Genomic DNA, 14,431 nt, shown 5'->3' on the forward strand with positions numbered 1-14,431 from the left:
TATGCCGTTCTTGACTCGGCACGTGCCGAACTTGAGTTGTCGCCGATGTGCGACGCCTCAACTGACAAACCACCTTCTTCTCGAGTGGTCGTCGCCGCGAACACTGACATACCTCATTCTTCTTCTGTTTCTATGACACTTTCTTGCGGCTATGCTCCCTGTTCCACTGCACTGTTTGCGCTCTGCGAATCCTTCACCTCACGCAAAAGCTTCCTCCTCCCTTTTGCAGTTCTCGCAGTCAAAAACTCGTGCAGCGCCATTTATGTCATAAATCGGTTTTAATCCCCAGCCACCTCATATAGTGGTAAATGTATAGGTTGGCTTCTTGATATTGGTTCCGTGTGCTCTACTCAACTGCCTGACGACACTACAAAGCTTCTCGTCGACAGCATGACTCCTGTTACCACCGCCGACTCGTCCTCCTTAGAGGACTTCCTTCCGTCAATTGATCACAAACTTTCGCTTGCCCAGCATACCGAACTAATGGAGCTCCTCGACCGCTTTCTGGATGTCGTTCGATAATTAGCAACCTGACTTAGACTGCACATCCGCCATTGTTCACAACATCGACACCGGCACGCATGCACCCCTACGACAGCGTCCATACCGAGTTTCTCACGCTGAATGCTGTGTGATTGATCAACAAGTCAACAGCATGCTTCATCGTGGTGTTATTCAGCCCTCACACAGCCCTTAGGCTTCCCGAGTTGTGCTGGTGAAGTAAAAAAAAATAGTAGCATCTATTTAGCGTTCAATATATGCGCTTTAACTAGGTCACGCGAAAAGATGTTTATCCGCTGCCCATAATCGACGACGCTCTCGACTGCTTGCAAGGAGCAGAGTTCTTTTCTTCTTTGGACCTTCGACCTATGAATGAAACTGACCATTCCAAGACAGCATTTGTAACCCCGGGCGGTCTATATGAGTTTAACGTGATGTCGTTCGGCCTTTGTAATGCGCCTGCCACCTTCAAACGTCTCATGGAGAGCATTCTTAGAGGCCTGAAATGGCACACATTTCTTTGTTACCTGGACGACGTCGTGGTCTTTTCGAAGAACTTTGGCTCCCATCTAACCCGCCTCGCAAGCGTCCTGGCTTGCCTTTCAGACGCGGGACTGCAGCTTAATTTTAAGAAGTGCATCTTTGCACCCGGCCGGCTTACCATCGTAGGCCATGTTGTCAGCAAGGATGGTGTCCTTTCCGACCCTGCAAAGCTTTGCGCCGTAGCCGAGTTCCCGAGCCCGTCTGAGAAAACTTCTAGCTTTATAGGCCTGTGTTCGTACTTTCGCCAATTCGTTCGTAATTTTGCGTCCATAATAGCCCCCTTAACGCAGCTGCTTGCCAACAGACAAGGCATCTCGACATGGTCTACCGCTTGCGAAGATGCGTTCACCACATCACGCCATGTTTTCATATCCCCACCTATTCTGCGGCACTTTGACCCTGACGCTCCTCTAGAAGTCCACACGGACGCTAGTGGAGTAGGCTTCGGCGCTATTGTTGCCAAGCGTAAGTCTTGCTTCGAAGAGTCCGTCGTCTCTTACGCCAGCCGCACTCTCACCAAAGCGGAAACGAGCCATTCGGTCACTGAAGAAGAATCTCTTCCAATTGTTTGGGCAATCACCAAATTTCTGCCTTACTTATATGGCCGTCCATTCGGCGTCGTGACTGATCACCGTGCCCTGTGCTGGTTGTCGTCATTAAAAGACCCATCTGGTCACCTGGCTCGTTGGGCGCTTCGTCTACAGGACTATGACATCCGTGTTTTCTACCTGTCAGGCCGTAAGCATTCGGATGACGACGAACGTTTGCGCTCACTACTCCCCGATGAGTGTGGTGTGCCGTCTGTCTCCAGCTACGATTCTTCGTCTCTTACATTCGCTGACATGCCAGCAGAGCAACGCCTAGATCCTTGGATAGCCTCTCTTCTAGAGCATTTATCTGAACCGTCACCATGCACCACCAACCCCTCGCTTCGGCACACTGCTCGCCACTTTGCCATCCGCGAACGGCTCCTGTACCACTGTAACTACATACCTGATGGCCGTAAATGGTTGTGCATCAAGGTACGACTTGCCGGCAGCTACACCTGCCCTGTAGGCGTTATGCACTGTATTAAAACTGCAGGTCCCCAATTCTAGGCATTAAAACTAGTAGTTATTCCGCAAGTGACATTGCAAGTTCTTCCAGAACTTCAAATTTACGTTGAGCCCATTCATTGAATTTTTGCAAGTGGCAAACATTCCAGAGCCTCCAAAAGATTTCCTGGATATGTTCAGCAGTGCTGTGACCCAAGAAGGCGCATGTGTAGTACCTGCCACTTACATTCCCTGAAGCCTCATCTAAGTATCAAACGTGAATATCCACCTGCTTTCTTTGCTGGTAATCATTCAAATACTAATCGAAGATGACTGGATAATGCGTTGCACTGTTCTATTTCGCGCTGCAAACATGAGAGAAAATATAGCCGTAGACCGTCGCACATGACGTATGCGGACTTCTTTTCGCCGCAGAAGGCTTTTCAGCAAACATCAGCAAGCACCTCAACACCACTTTCAGCAAACATCTTCTCAAACAGTTTTCCTGTATGAGACAACGAATGGTACTAACAGTGGGAATGCCACGTTCAAAGTGCACAGTACCTGGGTATCCGTCACAATTTCATTCAGTGTGCAGGTATGGCGCAAGTTCGATGACGTTGACGGCATGACACTTTCCTGTCTCTCGCTAATAACCTCCATCGCGCAGTTTCTAATCGGGCTTCTGTGCGCTGCACTTTTCACAGTTGCTAAATGCTTCGCACTTTTGATACGGCTTCTTAGTGTCGACTCACCTTTGGAGGACACGTCAAAGCCGTTGCCGCACCGCCTACACTTGAAGCGATGAGAGTCCACAAGGTCCGCAGCAACCCATAGCTTATAACTGTCATGGTCCAGCCAGGACCGCTGCAAATTGCACTTTCCCGGCATAGCGGACAACTTGACGATTCTTCACAACCAGTGAAACGTACTGGCTACCGCAAAATTAGGGCATGGCAAGGCTTAGTAAAATTTACTTAGCCTAGCCAAGCGTAAAAATTGAAGACTGTTCCGAGACGTTTAAAAATTCAAGGGTTTTCAAGGCCTCGTAAACGGCATTTTAAAAAAGAAGGCTTTTTAAGTTTTGAAGCACTGCTACGAATTCTGGACTTGACAAAGTGCTACTAAAGACACCTATTAAAACCCTCCAATTCTAATGTTGTAGTATCTGACAGTGTCATTTCATTAATATCGAGAAAGATAGACTTGACATGTTGAGATCAGTTACCATTTAACATAGCCTTTGAATAGCGGAAATACTCCTAGCAATGCACTCTATGGCACTCAATGTGAAGGTCTTAATTACATGTTTCATGAGCCAGCTTAGCCAGAAGCAAGAATTGGGAGAAGACAAGCTACAAATTAGGTAAATTGTAGCTGTTCTAGATAGGGTTTTTTTTGTGTGTGTGAACGCTACAGGTGTTTCAATTCTTTTTGGTTAGTTTCTCAGAACCCAATTTCTCACATTTCTTTCAAACCGCCATGATTGCTTAGTGGTTGTGGTGTTGGGCAGCTAAGCATGAGGCCAGCGCATCGAATCCCGGTCATGACGGCCGCATATCAGTGGGGTTGAATAGCGAAAATGCTCGTGTAGTTAGATTCAGGTGCACGTTAAAGAGCTCCAGCTGATCTAAATTTCCGGAGTCCCCTACTACAGCGTGCCTCATAATCATGTCGTGGTATCGGCCCGTAAAATATGCGAATTCAACGTTTCTTTTATACACCGAGAAACATAATATTGGCACGCGTACTGCCTTATCTATATCCGGTGATCGTATGTCACCGGCTAACAAATGTTCAACGTTATCGCTCGGCGTAGGAGGCGCCTCCATCTTAGGAAGCTTGGTGAATGTCATCCATGCTTCTGTCTATTGTGGACGAACCTTGTATAATGTGACTCCATAGGTGGCATGAATTGTGTAGTAATTTCTGGAAGGCGCGCGGGCACCAGCGAACACGCGGAAACTTTCGTCGACTGATGTATAAGAGCAGACGCGTTTGACCCGCAGATCAGATTTTCGATGATCGCCGACTTCGCTCGCCCCTATCCTTGCATCTGAGCGTTACTTGTTCTGCTAGGTGCAAGTTCGGCCAATAAAGAAATAAAGTTGCAGCCCATAGTTTTCCCTCACCATCGTTCTTCACCTTCAACTGCGACTGCTTTTATGTACTCTTTCACGTCATTCACTCAGCCTGCTCTGCAGCGATCCTAGAGCTAGAAATATTTTTTACGTGTTCGAAAAGTTTGCTACTGTTGGCTTGAAGGTATTTCTGACACTTTATTTTTGTGGCTATAGAACGTTGTCATCGCCTCTAGACCATTTTTCTGTCATGGTCATCACTTGATTTCCTATAAACTGACTGTGACCTCTTGACGTCTTCTATCATTTAACACGACGTCGAAGTTTCAGAAAACTACAGCTTTCCCTGCCGTCATCCGACGACGTCAAGTGTGTCAGCCTGCGTCATTTCGTGTCTAAAAGGCAACGAGTCTGTACGCTCGACGTCACAGATAAACGAAAAATATGAGCTAAATAGCCGGGATGACGACTTAGATCACAAAAAGTCACAAGTCACAAGGTCTCATAAATTTGCCAGTTAGTTTAACGGTCCGCTGTTGTCGGCACTGCATGCCCTGGCATTTTCAAGAAAAAAATCACAACAAAAAGTAATGACAATCACCAAGCAACTAAATGAGCCCCAAGCTTCGCCGCTTTAGTGCTGCTGAGTCACTTGTGGTATTTAAATACTTGTTTTCATCCATAATATGTCAGAAGCTATGTTAGCAATGACGACGCAGGTCGGCGAACGTACATAAAAGCTGCCTAAAGACATGTCTCCACAAGTTTCCTGAAGAGCTGTTTCAGGCATAGGTGAGTGTCCGCTATTTTTTGAACCGCCTGTTATTGTTGAACCTCTGCGCTATAGGAAACACTTACACAATGATACCTTCCCTGTTTGCATGTGAAATGCTATGGGAGCAATTAATACAGCTATAGGCCAGATATTGTGGTTTATATCTCAATTATTAGCAACAATTTCTGTCGCGGAGATTTTGTCTGTATTATTTAGAACTGGTATTTGTAGGCGAAAAAAAATAAAACGTGATTCGTATTGTAGCCCAGCTTCTAAAAGTGAATTCTTCAATCCCATAATTTTGAAATCATCATCTACTATATCTGCCCTACTCCTTCTTGTTACAGGCAATTTCCGTGTGCTGCGCTTTAAGAGTGCAATAAATACATTCAATTATGAGAATGAGAATCAATTTATTTAAGATCAATATCATGGTGACGTGGAGGAAACGAACTTAAAATCCTTGGAAAAGCTTGAAGGCTGGTAGCCTATACAATATACATTAATTTCGTAGTCCGTCGTACATGCCGACGATTCCTCATTTTAGAAGAGGCTCAACGTGCCAGGGCCACTGTGAAACCTGTAATAAAGTGACCTTAAAGTTAACATTTGGTTCTGCAGACCACGCTATGCTTTTTTAGCTAAGTTCCCGCAAAATAAGGCATCAAGGCACCGAGCAAACATTATATTCTTCTACGTTTAGTGTATCGCAAATAGAGGCTCCAATGTATTTTGCACCTAAAGCACAGTTATTTTCCGCCTTAAATTTCGTATGCATGTATCTGATTACAGAGTGTTTAGTTTATTGCTTCGTTTACGGGTACTACCTGCGTAATTCAAGGACAGAAATTGCCCAATTCGCGCTCTCTGCAGCGCTGTCACTGCGAAAATACCAACTTTGTTGCCACCTCTCAACGTTTGCGCAAAACGTTGTAGCGATGACGGATGACGCCGAGTCGTGGCAACATATGACGTTACAGCTCGTCAGCACGGCGAACACTTCGGTAAATATAGCTTGTAAAATGTATTCAGTCTAGTAAGTCCTTTATTCGCTCAAAAACATAGTACTGCTATTGGTCTCCCGCCCCTCCACCAAACCAGGCTCAAATGCGCTAGAGATATTCGCGCCATCGTGCAAATTAAATTTATCGCTACTTAATCTCTCGTGATCGAAAAGTTAAAATAATTTTTACTACACAATGTTTTTTATATCACCCGTAGCACTTTAAGAGTGAATTTAGGGAGTTTGCGGAAAAGAAGTGCAGCACATGGCAGCGATGGTTGCAGCTATCAGGATTGGCTGGCTGAAATGTGGAGGATGGAGGCACATTTTCTATAAGCGCAATGTTATGAATGAAAAAAACATGCTAAGCAAGCAAGGTCTCTTCATGGCACTAATAGTGCAATAAAATGATCGTTCCTACAATTTTTACGCAGCCTGTAATGCAGTCGTTTCGATTAACAAGAAAGGCCGAGCACGTGTTTCGGTGCGCTATATAATTTCATGGGTGAGCGTGTAATTTAAGAACTGCAATAACGAAAACAATTTGCTTCCTGAAGAAACATTTAGCAGAGAAATAGAAGAGCGGCCATCTTAGTCCTTATATTTCTTTTATTCCGACATGCAGTCGTGATTGCGATAGCGTATTCCTAAATCACGAGGCAGGAAAAATGCAGCTTGGTATCCTGTATCCTGTATCCTAGCGGCACGGTGTTGAACTAAAATGCCGTCTCACTCCAAAGTCGCAGATGTTTTATAACTTCATGAAGAGTGCGCGTCTAAGCAGAAAGCCTGCCTCTACAAAATGTTGCAGTCCAGTTGTCAAGCTTATCATCCTAGCAGCACAATTGTTCACGCACAACGCTGTCGTCTAGCGGACATCTCTTGTATATTTAAAGCGAATCATTTTTTCAACCCCCCCCCCCCCTGGACTTTGCTGACCGCGGCTGATGGGGGCTGTTGCTGGCTGGGTGCTGCTGCTGCCTTGATGAATAGTTCACAAAGAAAAAAAAACAGGCAATGGCACTTAAGACTGCATACGCGTGAGAATGCGCAAACGTTTTCCGTTTGTAGACCTCGGAACGTCACGAACGCGTGCATTTTTAATACACCCGTGACGTGGCTCCACCTCCTCCTGTTGTCTGCACCACCACGAACCCACTGACGGACTCACTGGGCACGCCTTCAGCGAGTCAGGACTGTAGAGCCGCCGTGGCGGCGGGGGAGCGTGCTCGTCGCGCACCGCGGAGGCGGGGGACCATTCCCATCCAGCCAGAAATGTAGGAGGTTTTGTTTTCACAGCCGTTGATTTACTCTGTTTACAAAGCACCTCCCTGAGAAATCTGACGTCAATTCGAGCATTTTTCATGTCCTTTCAGTCTTTGTGCCCCGTACCATTTTTGGTACTGTATTTCAGTCACACCGACACCGATGTATTTTCGCGTAATGGGGCATTTAATGCTTTCGCATTAAAAATTGCATTAAGTGCCCGAGGGTAGAATGGAACCATGGTCCTCCAGCACCGCATCCCCGTTGCTCGAACCGTCAGACCACAGTGACACGTCGTGTGCAACTTCCGGGCCAACGTGAACAAGCCCTTTGAGAGGATTTCCGCGTGTGCCACATTGCATAGCATGCATGCGCGTATGAGGGCGCGTGCACGCGCCGGTTTTGCCAAAGGTGCTGGAATGAAATGCCCAGATCTCTACCATTCTGTTACACACGTCGCCAGAGCTTCATTTCACACATATTCCAAGATCTGCGTTGCATCTGCATGAGTGTGTCCTTTTTTTCAATTCTGCTACGAGCACCAAACATCAATGAGCACCCTTCTTGACATCTGCGAAGGCATAGGCCGAGTGAGCGAAGCTAAATGAAGCAAGCTTCCGCCGTGGTGAGGAAGTGGTTTCAGCGTTCTGCTGCTGAGAATAAGGTCGCAGGTTGTATTGCCGCGCGTGGGAGCCGTATTCAACGGCGGCGAATAGGGCTCGCCTATTATTATTTATGTGCACGAGAAAGAACCTCTTGTGGTCAGCTTTAATCCCGAGTACGACATGAAACCCAGCAACCTTAATGCACCGCTTTGAGGGACATGTCAGTGTACTGACTTTCCCTTTCCGAAGACACTTGCTTCGGGATTCGGCGGTTCGTGGCTTGCCCACACCGATTGTTTTCCATAATTTATTATCAATCAAATTAGTTGTTAGCGCTGGTCCTTTGTCCCTCTGTTTTGCTTTGAAGCCAGTTGTGCTGTAAATCAACTGAAAAATTCTGTGGGGATCAACAATGGCTAGAAGGGCACGAAAAACTTATAATATTGGAATAGCAATGACATGGACAGTCTAGGCGCATTTTTGCGGTCGTCGGCGGTGTGGCGGCGTCACCGTGATGTGCTGTATTAAGTCAATGTGCGATAATACCATGCCGCGCGCCGTATGCTGTAGGTGCCAGTGATAGCGTGCGGGGGAGGAAGGCGGGAAGTAAACGTGCTGTCTTCCACCACCTTCAAGGCATGGGGGGGGGGGGGAGCAGGTTCTACTCTGCCGGCGGCTGAGCGTGGCAGCGCGGACCCTATCTTGACAGCGATCTGGGATGAGCTTCGGAGTAGCTTTGTTCTCGCCGCTTTGTTCGTCATGAAGCAACAGGCAGCACAAAGGTAAATTCGTTCGCTGCTGCTACCACTCTACGCAAGCCAGCGTTTTGACAGCGAGTGTCCGTGCTCATCGAGATACGTGTATGTTTGCCTGTGTGCGCACAACATCATGGTTGGTAATTTAGTTAGTAAGCGAATGTTTACGGGTTTGTACGGCCGATAAAGTTACTATATTTACTTCGTAAAGCTGCCTACTAATTTGATATCGCAATAGCTGCTTCACCTTTCCAGCGAAACTGCGACTTTTTATGTGCGGAGTTCAGTCATTGAGGCAAGGTCTTGTTTTCCCTTAAACATGCAGACATTTTCGAGAGGCTATATTTACGGGAGTGTGTGTTCTACACTAAAGCACCTCTCGTTAAGGGTTTGTTTATGTACTCTCCATTTTACGTTAATTGTAGGTGTTCTAGATAGCTGTAAGTTCCTCTTTATGACATTGTAGTGCCAGTGACATAGACTCGATCGCCCAAGGAAGGAAGACGAGGTCAGGCGATGCAACGAGCGGCGCGGGAGCTTAATTGGCTGGCAACTGAATAAATAAAAGTTCAATTGATCTTGAGCTCCTCTGCTTGAATAACATCTCGTTGTCTCTCTCTCTCTCTCTCATGTGCTCTAGAACATATTTTACGATCGCCTGTATAATTAGGTTGCAGTTTAGCCTCTCACGTGAGCCAACGACATCTCTGTCTTGAGAGCAGGGCACGTACTCGAAAAAGGTGACATCCTCACTGTTCTTGTAGACCACACGACAAGCGGCTCATGCCTATCATTTTCTTGCGTGGCAGGAAATCCGTGCAACGGGTCACCTTTCGCAGTCGGCTAAACACGCCAATAATTATATTGCCCGGCACAATACAACATTTGATAGCCAGTTCTTTCCAGACCTTAGTTCGTAACAAGCAAAGCTCGTACCGCTGTACTTGCAGATTTCCCAGCGAAAGTGCATCTTACTAATTTCGTTTAGTTTGACTGTTATCGTTATGGTGCTTGTATTTCTTGGCGTTTATTATGTCCTTGGCAGCGAATTAGATGCAAACACTGTTGCTAAGGACACATTTGCTTCTGTTTATTTTCTCGTTATCAGCATTCTCCTGGTCTTTTTCAGTTTTTAATGCATGTTGCATTAGAAGCCAGATCCTGCGCTGTCTCAATCTCGGGTGCTTCCTGATCGTGTCCTTGCAGTGTTCCTTAAAGTGTTTTACCAACAACTTTGAATCTGCTGCACGCAGCTCGCTGGCTGTTCAAACGACTTGTCTGTATCGTTGCGTACGGAACATGAGAGTCGGCTGCACCCTTTCAAATAGCTTGACGTGGCGCCACTCGTGGCCATTGTCGACCTATTGTCGAGATGGCAGGACACAGCGTCCTTAATCGGGATGCAGGGCTAAAGAGTAATACACTGAACGCGCCGCGGTTCCTTAGCGGCTATGATGTTGCGCTGCTAAGCACAAGGTCACGGGATGCTATCCCGGCCGCATTTCGATGGGGTGAAATACAAGAACGCCCGTGCCCCGTACAATGCGGGCGCGTCAAAGCTACCGTTATGGTCAAAATAATCCGGAGTCCCCCACCCCACTACGGCGTAGGTCAACCGAGCCATGGTTTTGGCACGTAAAACACCAGAAATCAATTCAGCATGGCAATGCTGGTTGCTCGGTCATATAATGCTTGTTTCGTGTAACAGCCTCCACTGGTACGCACCGTGCGACGCACCGTTCGACGTCTCCACTGGTACGCACCAGTGGAGACGTCGGTGTGTGGTTCCGCGTAGCCACGTTTGACTCCACGGTGTTCTTTAGAACATTCTCCGGGGACACGATGCGCTGCCATAAATATATCACGGCATGTCTGTTTTTACTGCGACGTCCATAGTTATTACCGCTTTCGCTCGAGCTACAGTTTAGAAGAAATACCGCAGCTGCTGCACATTATTCTAGAGTAGGATAATCTGCAATACGGTGTCCTCCATGATACTCTCCAAGTAAAAGCAGATGCTTTGCTGTCATTGAATTCGTCGTTTTATCTCTTATCTATTATCCGAGAAATATTCGTGAAAGCTCGAGCTTCTCGAAGCCACTCTCTACATCATCGAGGTTGAGGTCATTAAGTAGCAGCATAGATTACGCGTCTTGTGGTGGACCTTTTGCACCACCGGCTACCAGGCTCATGTGTGAAGGGTGAACGATGCCGGCCAGTAAACTGCGCGAAAACAAGTTTCGTGAACTGGCGAGCCGGCGTAGCACTAGAGCTAGTGCGCAACTAAGGAGAAGCAAACGATATGAAAACAGGCGACTCCGCGCTCATCATCAGAAAAATTTTCCAACGCAGTGTATCACAGGAATACACTGTGTCGCATATACGCTATCCAACTTGGACTGTTTGAGACTAGACGCTATATATTCTTACAGCCATACATTTCAAAGGTGCTACTTTATCTTCACAGGGTGTTTCAAGGCAAATTCGTCTGAATAACTACGGGACGAAATGGTACTTCCTATATTTGGCCAGGCACTGTTCTTTGCCATCGCGACTGCGATGGGCATCTGGATGAGCACGTACGTCAAGTTTCAGATATTGCTACATGGCAACTCTATCCTCGTTCCCCAAAACCGGACGGTGCCGGACGAATTTTATAACGAGAAGTACGGAGAGCACTTGAACGTGACAATTGGGGTAAGTCTCTGCGGTTTATGTGCGGTGCTTGAAGGTACGTAAGTGCCCCTCGGCATGCAAGTTCACGAGATAAGGTGACGTATTAAATTTTTCTGCCTGTTTTAAGGTGTAACTGGTACAAGAACACAATCTTTTGTGCGTAGGCAGGGCATGTGGTGCTGTTGGAAGCAATCTCCCCGTCTAATTGCCTATGATGCTATTGCACGAATAATACTAATAATAATATTTACAATACTGCTAGGATAGAGGTTCTTGTAGAGAGGCAAAGTGAACAGGAAATACATCACAACATCACGTAATCAACAAAACTACATGAAGCCTTTAATTGAGTATCACAGTAGTATATCAACAACCAGACAATCCATCAGGCGCCCCAAAATATTACCGGAAAATTACAAAAACGAAGTATTATAAGAGTCACGAAATATCACAAAAACAGTACCAACATTGTCCCTTCTCAAGTAAAACGTCAAGTCTTTGTGTTGTATTCCGTGAGTGCTCATAGGTTAAGCTAATTCTGATTCGTTAATGTTCACGGGATGAAGTCTATGAAAACATTGTTTCTACTCTGAAACGAAACTAGTGAAAAGGGATATCGATGTTTAGTGGCATATCAAGAGCAGATTGAAATATTCCATATATCACGATATAATCTGATAGTTGGCGTCTTAAATTACTTTGAAAAATTTTTCACAAATTCAAGATGAGAGATCTTATTCTTTCCGCATATTCGTTTCAAGGCAGCTCGTGTAAGTAGGTGGGTAGAAGATGTCGTACCATAAGTATTGAAACTAAATCTGATAGCCTTACTTTGGACTCCTCAAATTTGTGAAGGTTGCCTGGATAAACGAGTGCCGCATATCATTCGCGTACTGTAAACTTGGCATTACAAGAGATATGTACGCGCCAAATCTAGCGTTGTTTAACGCATCACGAAGGTACCTTTCTAAGTAGTCAAATTTGAACATTGCGTTTTTAGAAATAGCCTCGAAATGTTAATAAAAATAAATGTTATTGGCTATAAGCAGACCTAAATGCTTAAACGCATAAACCCCATGTATTACCTCATCATTTCCCTTATAAGCAAACAAAAGTGGGCTATTATTGCTTAGAGTCATTACACATATTTTATAATTTACCTAAATCTGCCAGGTGTTTCACTATTCAATCACTCGATCTATTTTACAATCTAATTTATTCTGAAAGTTTGGATCAAATGACTAAGTTGTACATCCTTAATTCTTGACATAGTTTCGGGGCCAGCTGAGGAAGATATATTTTGTTGTATGCCTATGCGAGACTTAAAAAAAATGCTTCTGCGTGGGACCTCTTATTCGTCGCTAAGGCAAAGTCATGAGCGATTTCGGCAAGTTGTTTCGCAGTAAAGAAACCACCCCTACAGCTATGCTGGTCTGGGGAGAGAACCGACTGGGTGTCTAAGAAAATGGAAATCTGCTTATGAATCATGTGCTCCAGGGACTTGCGGCACGCAGAAGTCAAGGCTATCGAACGGTAGCTTAAAGCTAGTTGTCCGTCGACTTGTTTAAATAAGCTTTAAACTATGCTTACCAGCGCAAGGACACCACAGGGGACAGGAGAGAGAAGATCACTCTAACCTACAACAGGTTATTTCCTTTTGAGAAAGTATCGCTATATACAGGGTGTCTACAGCTAACTACGACAAAGATTTTCAAAAGCCTATGCGTTCTTCAGAACAGAAATCGCGTGGATGGTGTTAGCGTTTATCTAAACTTACAGTACCATTTATTTGCTCGTCTTTCTTGAGTAATTAGCCGACATAAATTAATTAACTTTTGAAGTATAGCTTGAAACGTTCAGACGTCAATAGGAAAGTTGTGGAGCTCCACAAATATTGCCCAACCAGACTTAGCATGGCCATTTTTATTCGGGAAAAACGAAAGCCCGCGCAGTTTAATATATATCACGTGACAGCGCGCTCTGTGTGCCCGAATGCGCCACGATTACAGGGCTCTCAACAGTGCTTGGTAAAAAACATCGCTCGCTTCACGTCTTTCGTGCTGCCCACGACAGAGCTTCGCGTTGTGCTTGGTTCCAGTGGGTTCGGGCGGCAGTTGAAGTACAGCGCGGCTTCCGTTTCTGCGGCGATAGTTGCACTCTCACGCTAGCAGAATGCATACGGAGGAAAAATGACAAGCTCATGAGCTCGAATATGGGAGAAAGACCCCAACAAGCAAACAAGCATTATAACAAGCTTGATAACGTTGTGTGAATTACGCTGGTTGTCAGAAAAGGAAGAAATGTAAACTGACACGGACAGTTTGCTTTTTAGTTTCCTTTCCATTCCTTGTCGACAGAGAATTTGTAATTTCATATAACTTACGTGCCTTTTCCACGTCGTACAAAAGTTTCACAAAGATGGCTGTTTTCATGGGTAACGGTTGTAGAGATTTATTCGCTGTGATGACTGTCGAAAGAATGTGTTCAAACAAGTCGCCCTCTCCCATAATGCAGTATTGGTACCTTTCAGCACGTCCGATGTAGCTTTTTTGATGACGCAAGACAGTATCTCGCTGCAGGCCTCATCGATCTATGCCTTTAGCGCTTCTGGTATAGTTGTAGGTTTGCGGTGCTCTCGGTCTTTCACATGTCCCCACAAGAAGTAAAGAGGTGTCAAGTCCGGTGACCTTGCAGGCCATGCCACTGGTCCATGCCACCCGACCCACTGGCGTTTGAAGGCTTCGTCAAATCAGGCTTGGGCAAGGCTGTTGTTGTGATCTGGTGCATCGTCGTGCTGACACCAAGTTCGCTTTAAAGACGCAAGAGGGAGATCACAGCGAAAATCTTCGACTTGGTCTTCTAAGATGTCGTTCACGTACCGCTCAGCAGTGAGCACGTGGTAAAAAAAAAACGGGGCCAATTATTCTTCCGTCAAAAATACCGCACCACACACTGAATGACCGTTGGTACTGGTGTCTGGTCTGCACCACCCAATGCGGGTTCGTATCGCTCCAGTAATGCGCATTATGGATGTTGACTTGAGAATTTCTGGAGAAAGTTGCCTCATCTGTCCAGAGCACTTTGTCAACAAAATCCGGTATTCCGTCACTGTTCACAAGGATCCAATTTGAGAAATCAAGCCGCCACTGAAAGTTCATTTCTTGCAGCTTTTAATGCAGTTGGAGGTGATAG

General features: G+C 45.7%; 1 protein-coding gene and 1 long non-coding RNA gene across 7 annotated transcripts in view; one reads left to right on the plus strand and one right to left on the minus strand.

Annotated features, from left to right (window-relative positions):
- The window catches only part of LOC135917229 (AB hydrolase superfamily protein YfhM-like), a 105,106-nt gene that overhangs the window by 58,001 nt on the left and 32,674 nt on the right, over positions 1–14,431 (plus strand). For 2 of the 6 annotated variants that reach the window (XM_070522547.1, XM_070522548.1), the window contains one exon: positions 11,031–11,142. The exons of 1 other annotated variant lie outside the window; for it this stretch is intronic. In XM_070522547.1, coding sequence (XP_070378648.1) covers positions 11,072–11,142 — 71 coding nt within the window. In that variant the 5' untranslated portion in view covers positions 11,031–11,071. Of the gene's footprint in view, positions 1–4,882; positions 4,952–11,030; positions 11,261–14,431 lie in introns of those variants that run through there. 3 more of the 6 variants (XM_065450768.2, XM_065450766.2, XM_065450769.2) reach the window with 2 other exon arrangements.
- The window catches only part of LOC139048103 (uncharacterized), a 159,267-nt gene that overhangs the window by 54,437 nt on the left and 90,399 nt on the right, over positions 1–14,431 (minus strand). The window lies entirely within an intron of this gene.

Source organism: Dermacentor albipictus, chromosome 7 (genome assembly GCF_038994185.2).
Source record: "Dermacentor albipictus isolate Rhodes 1998 colony chromosome 7, USDA_Dalb.pri_finalv2, whole genome shotgun sequence".
Classification (NCBI taxonomy): Eukaryota; Metazoa; Arthropoda; class Arachnida; order Ixodida; family Ixodidae; genus Dermacentor; species Dermacentor albipictus.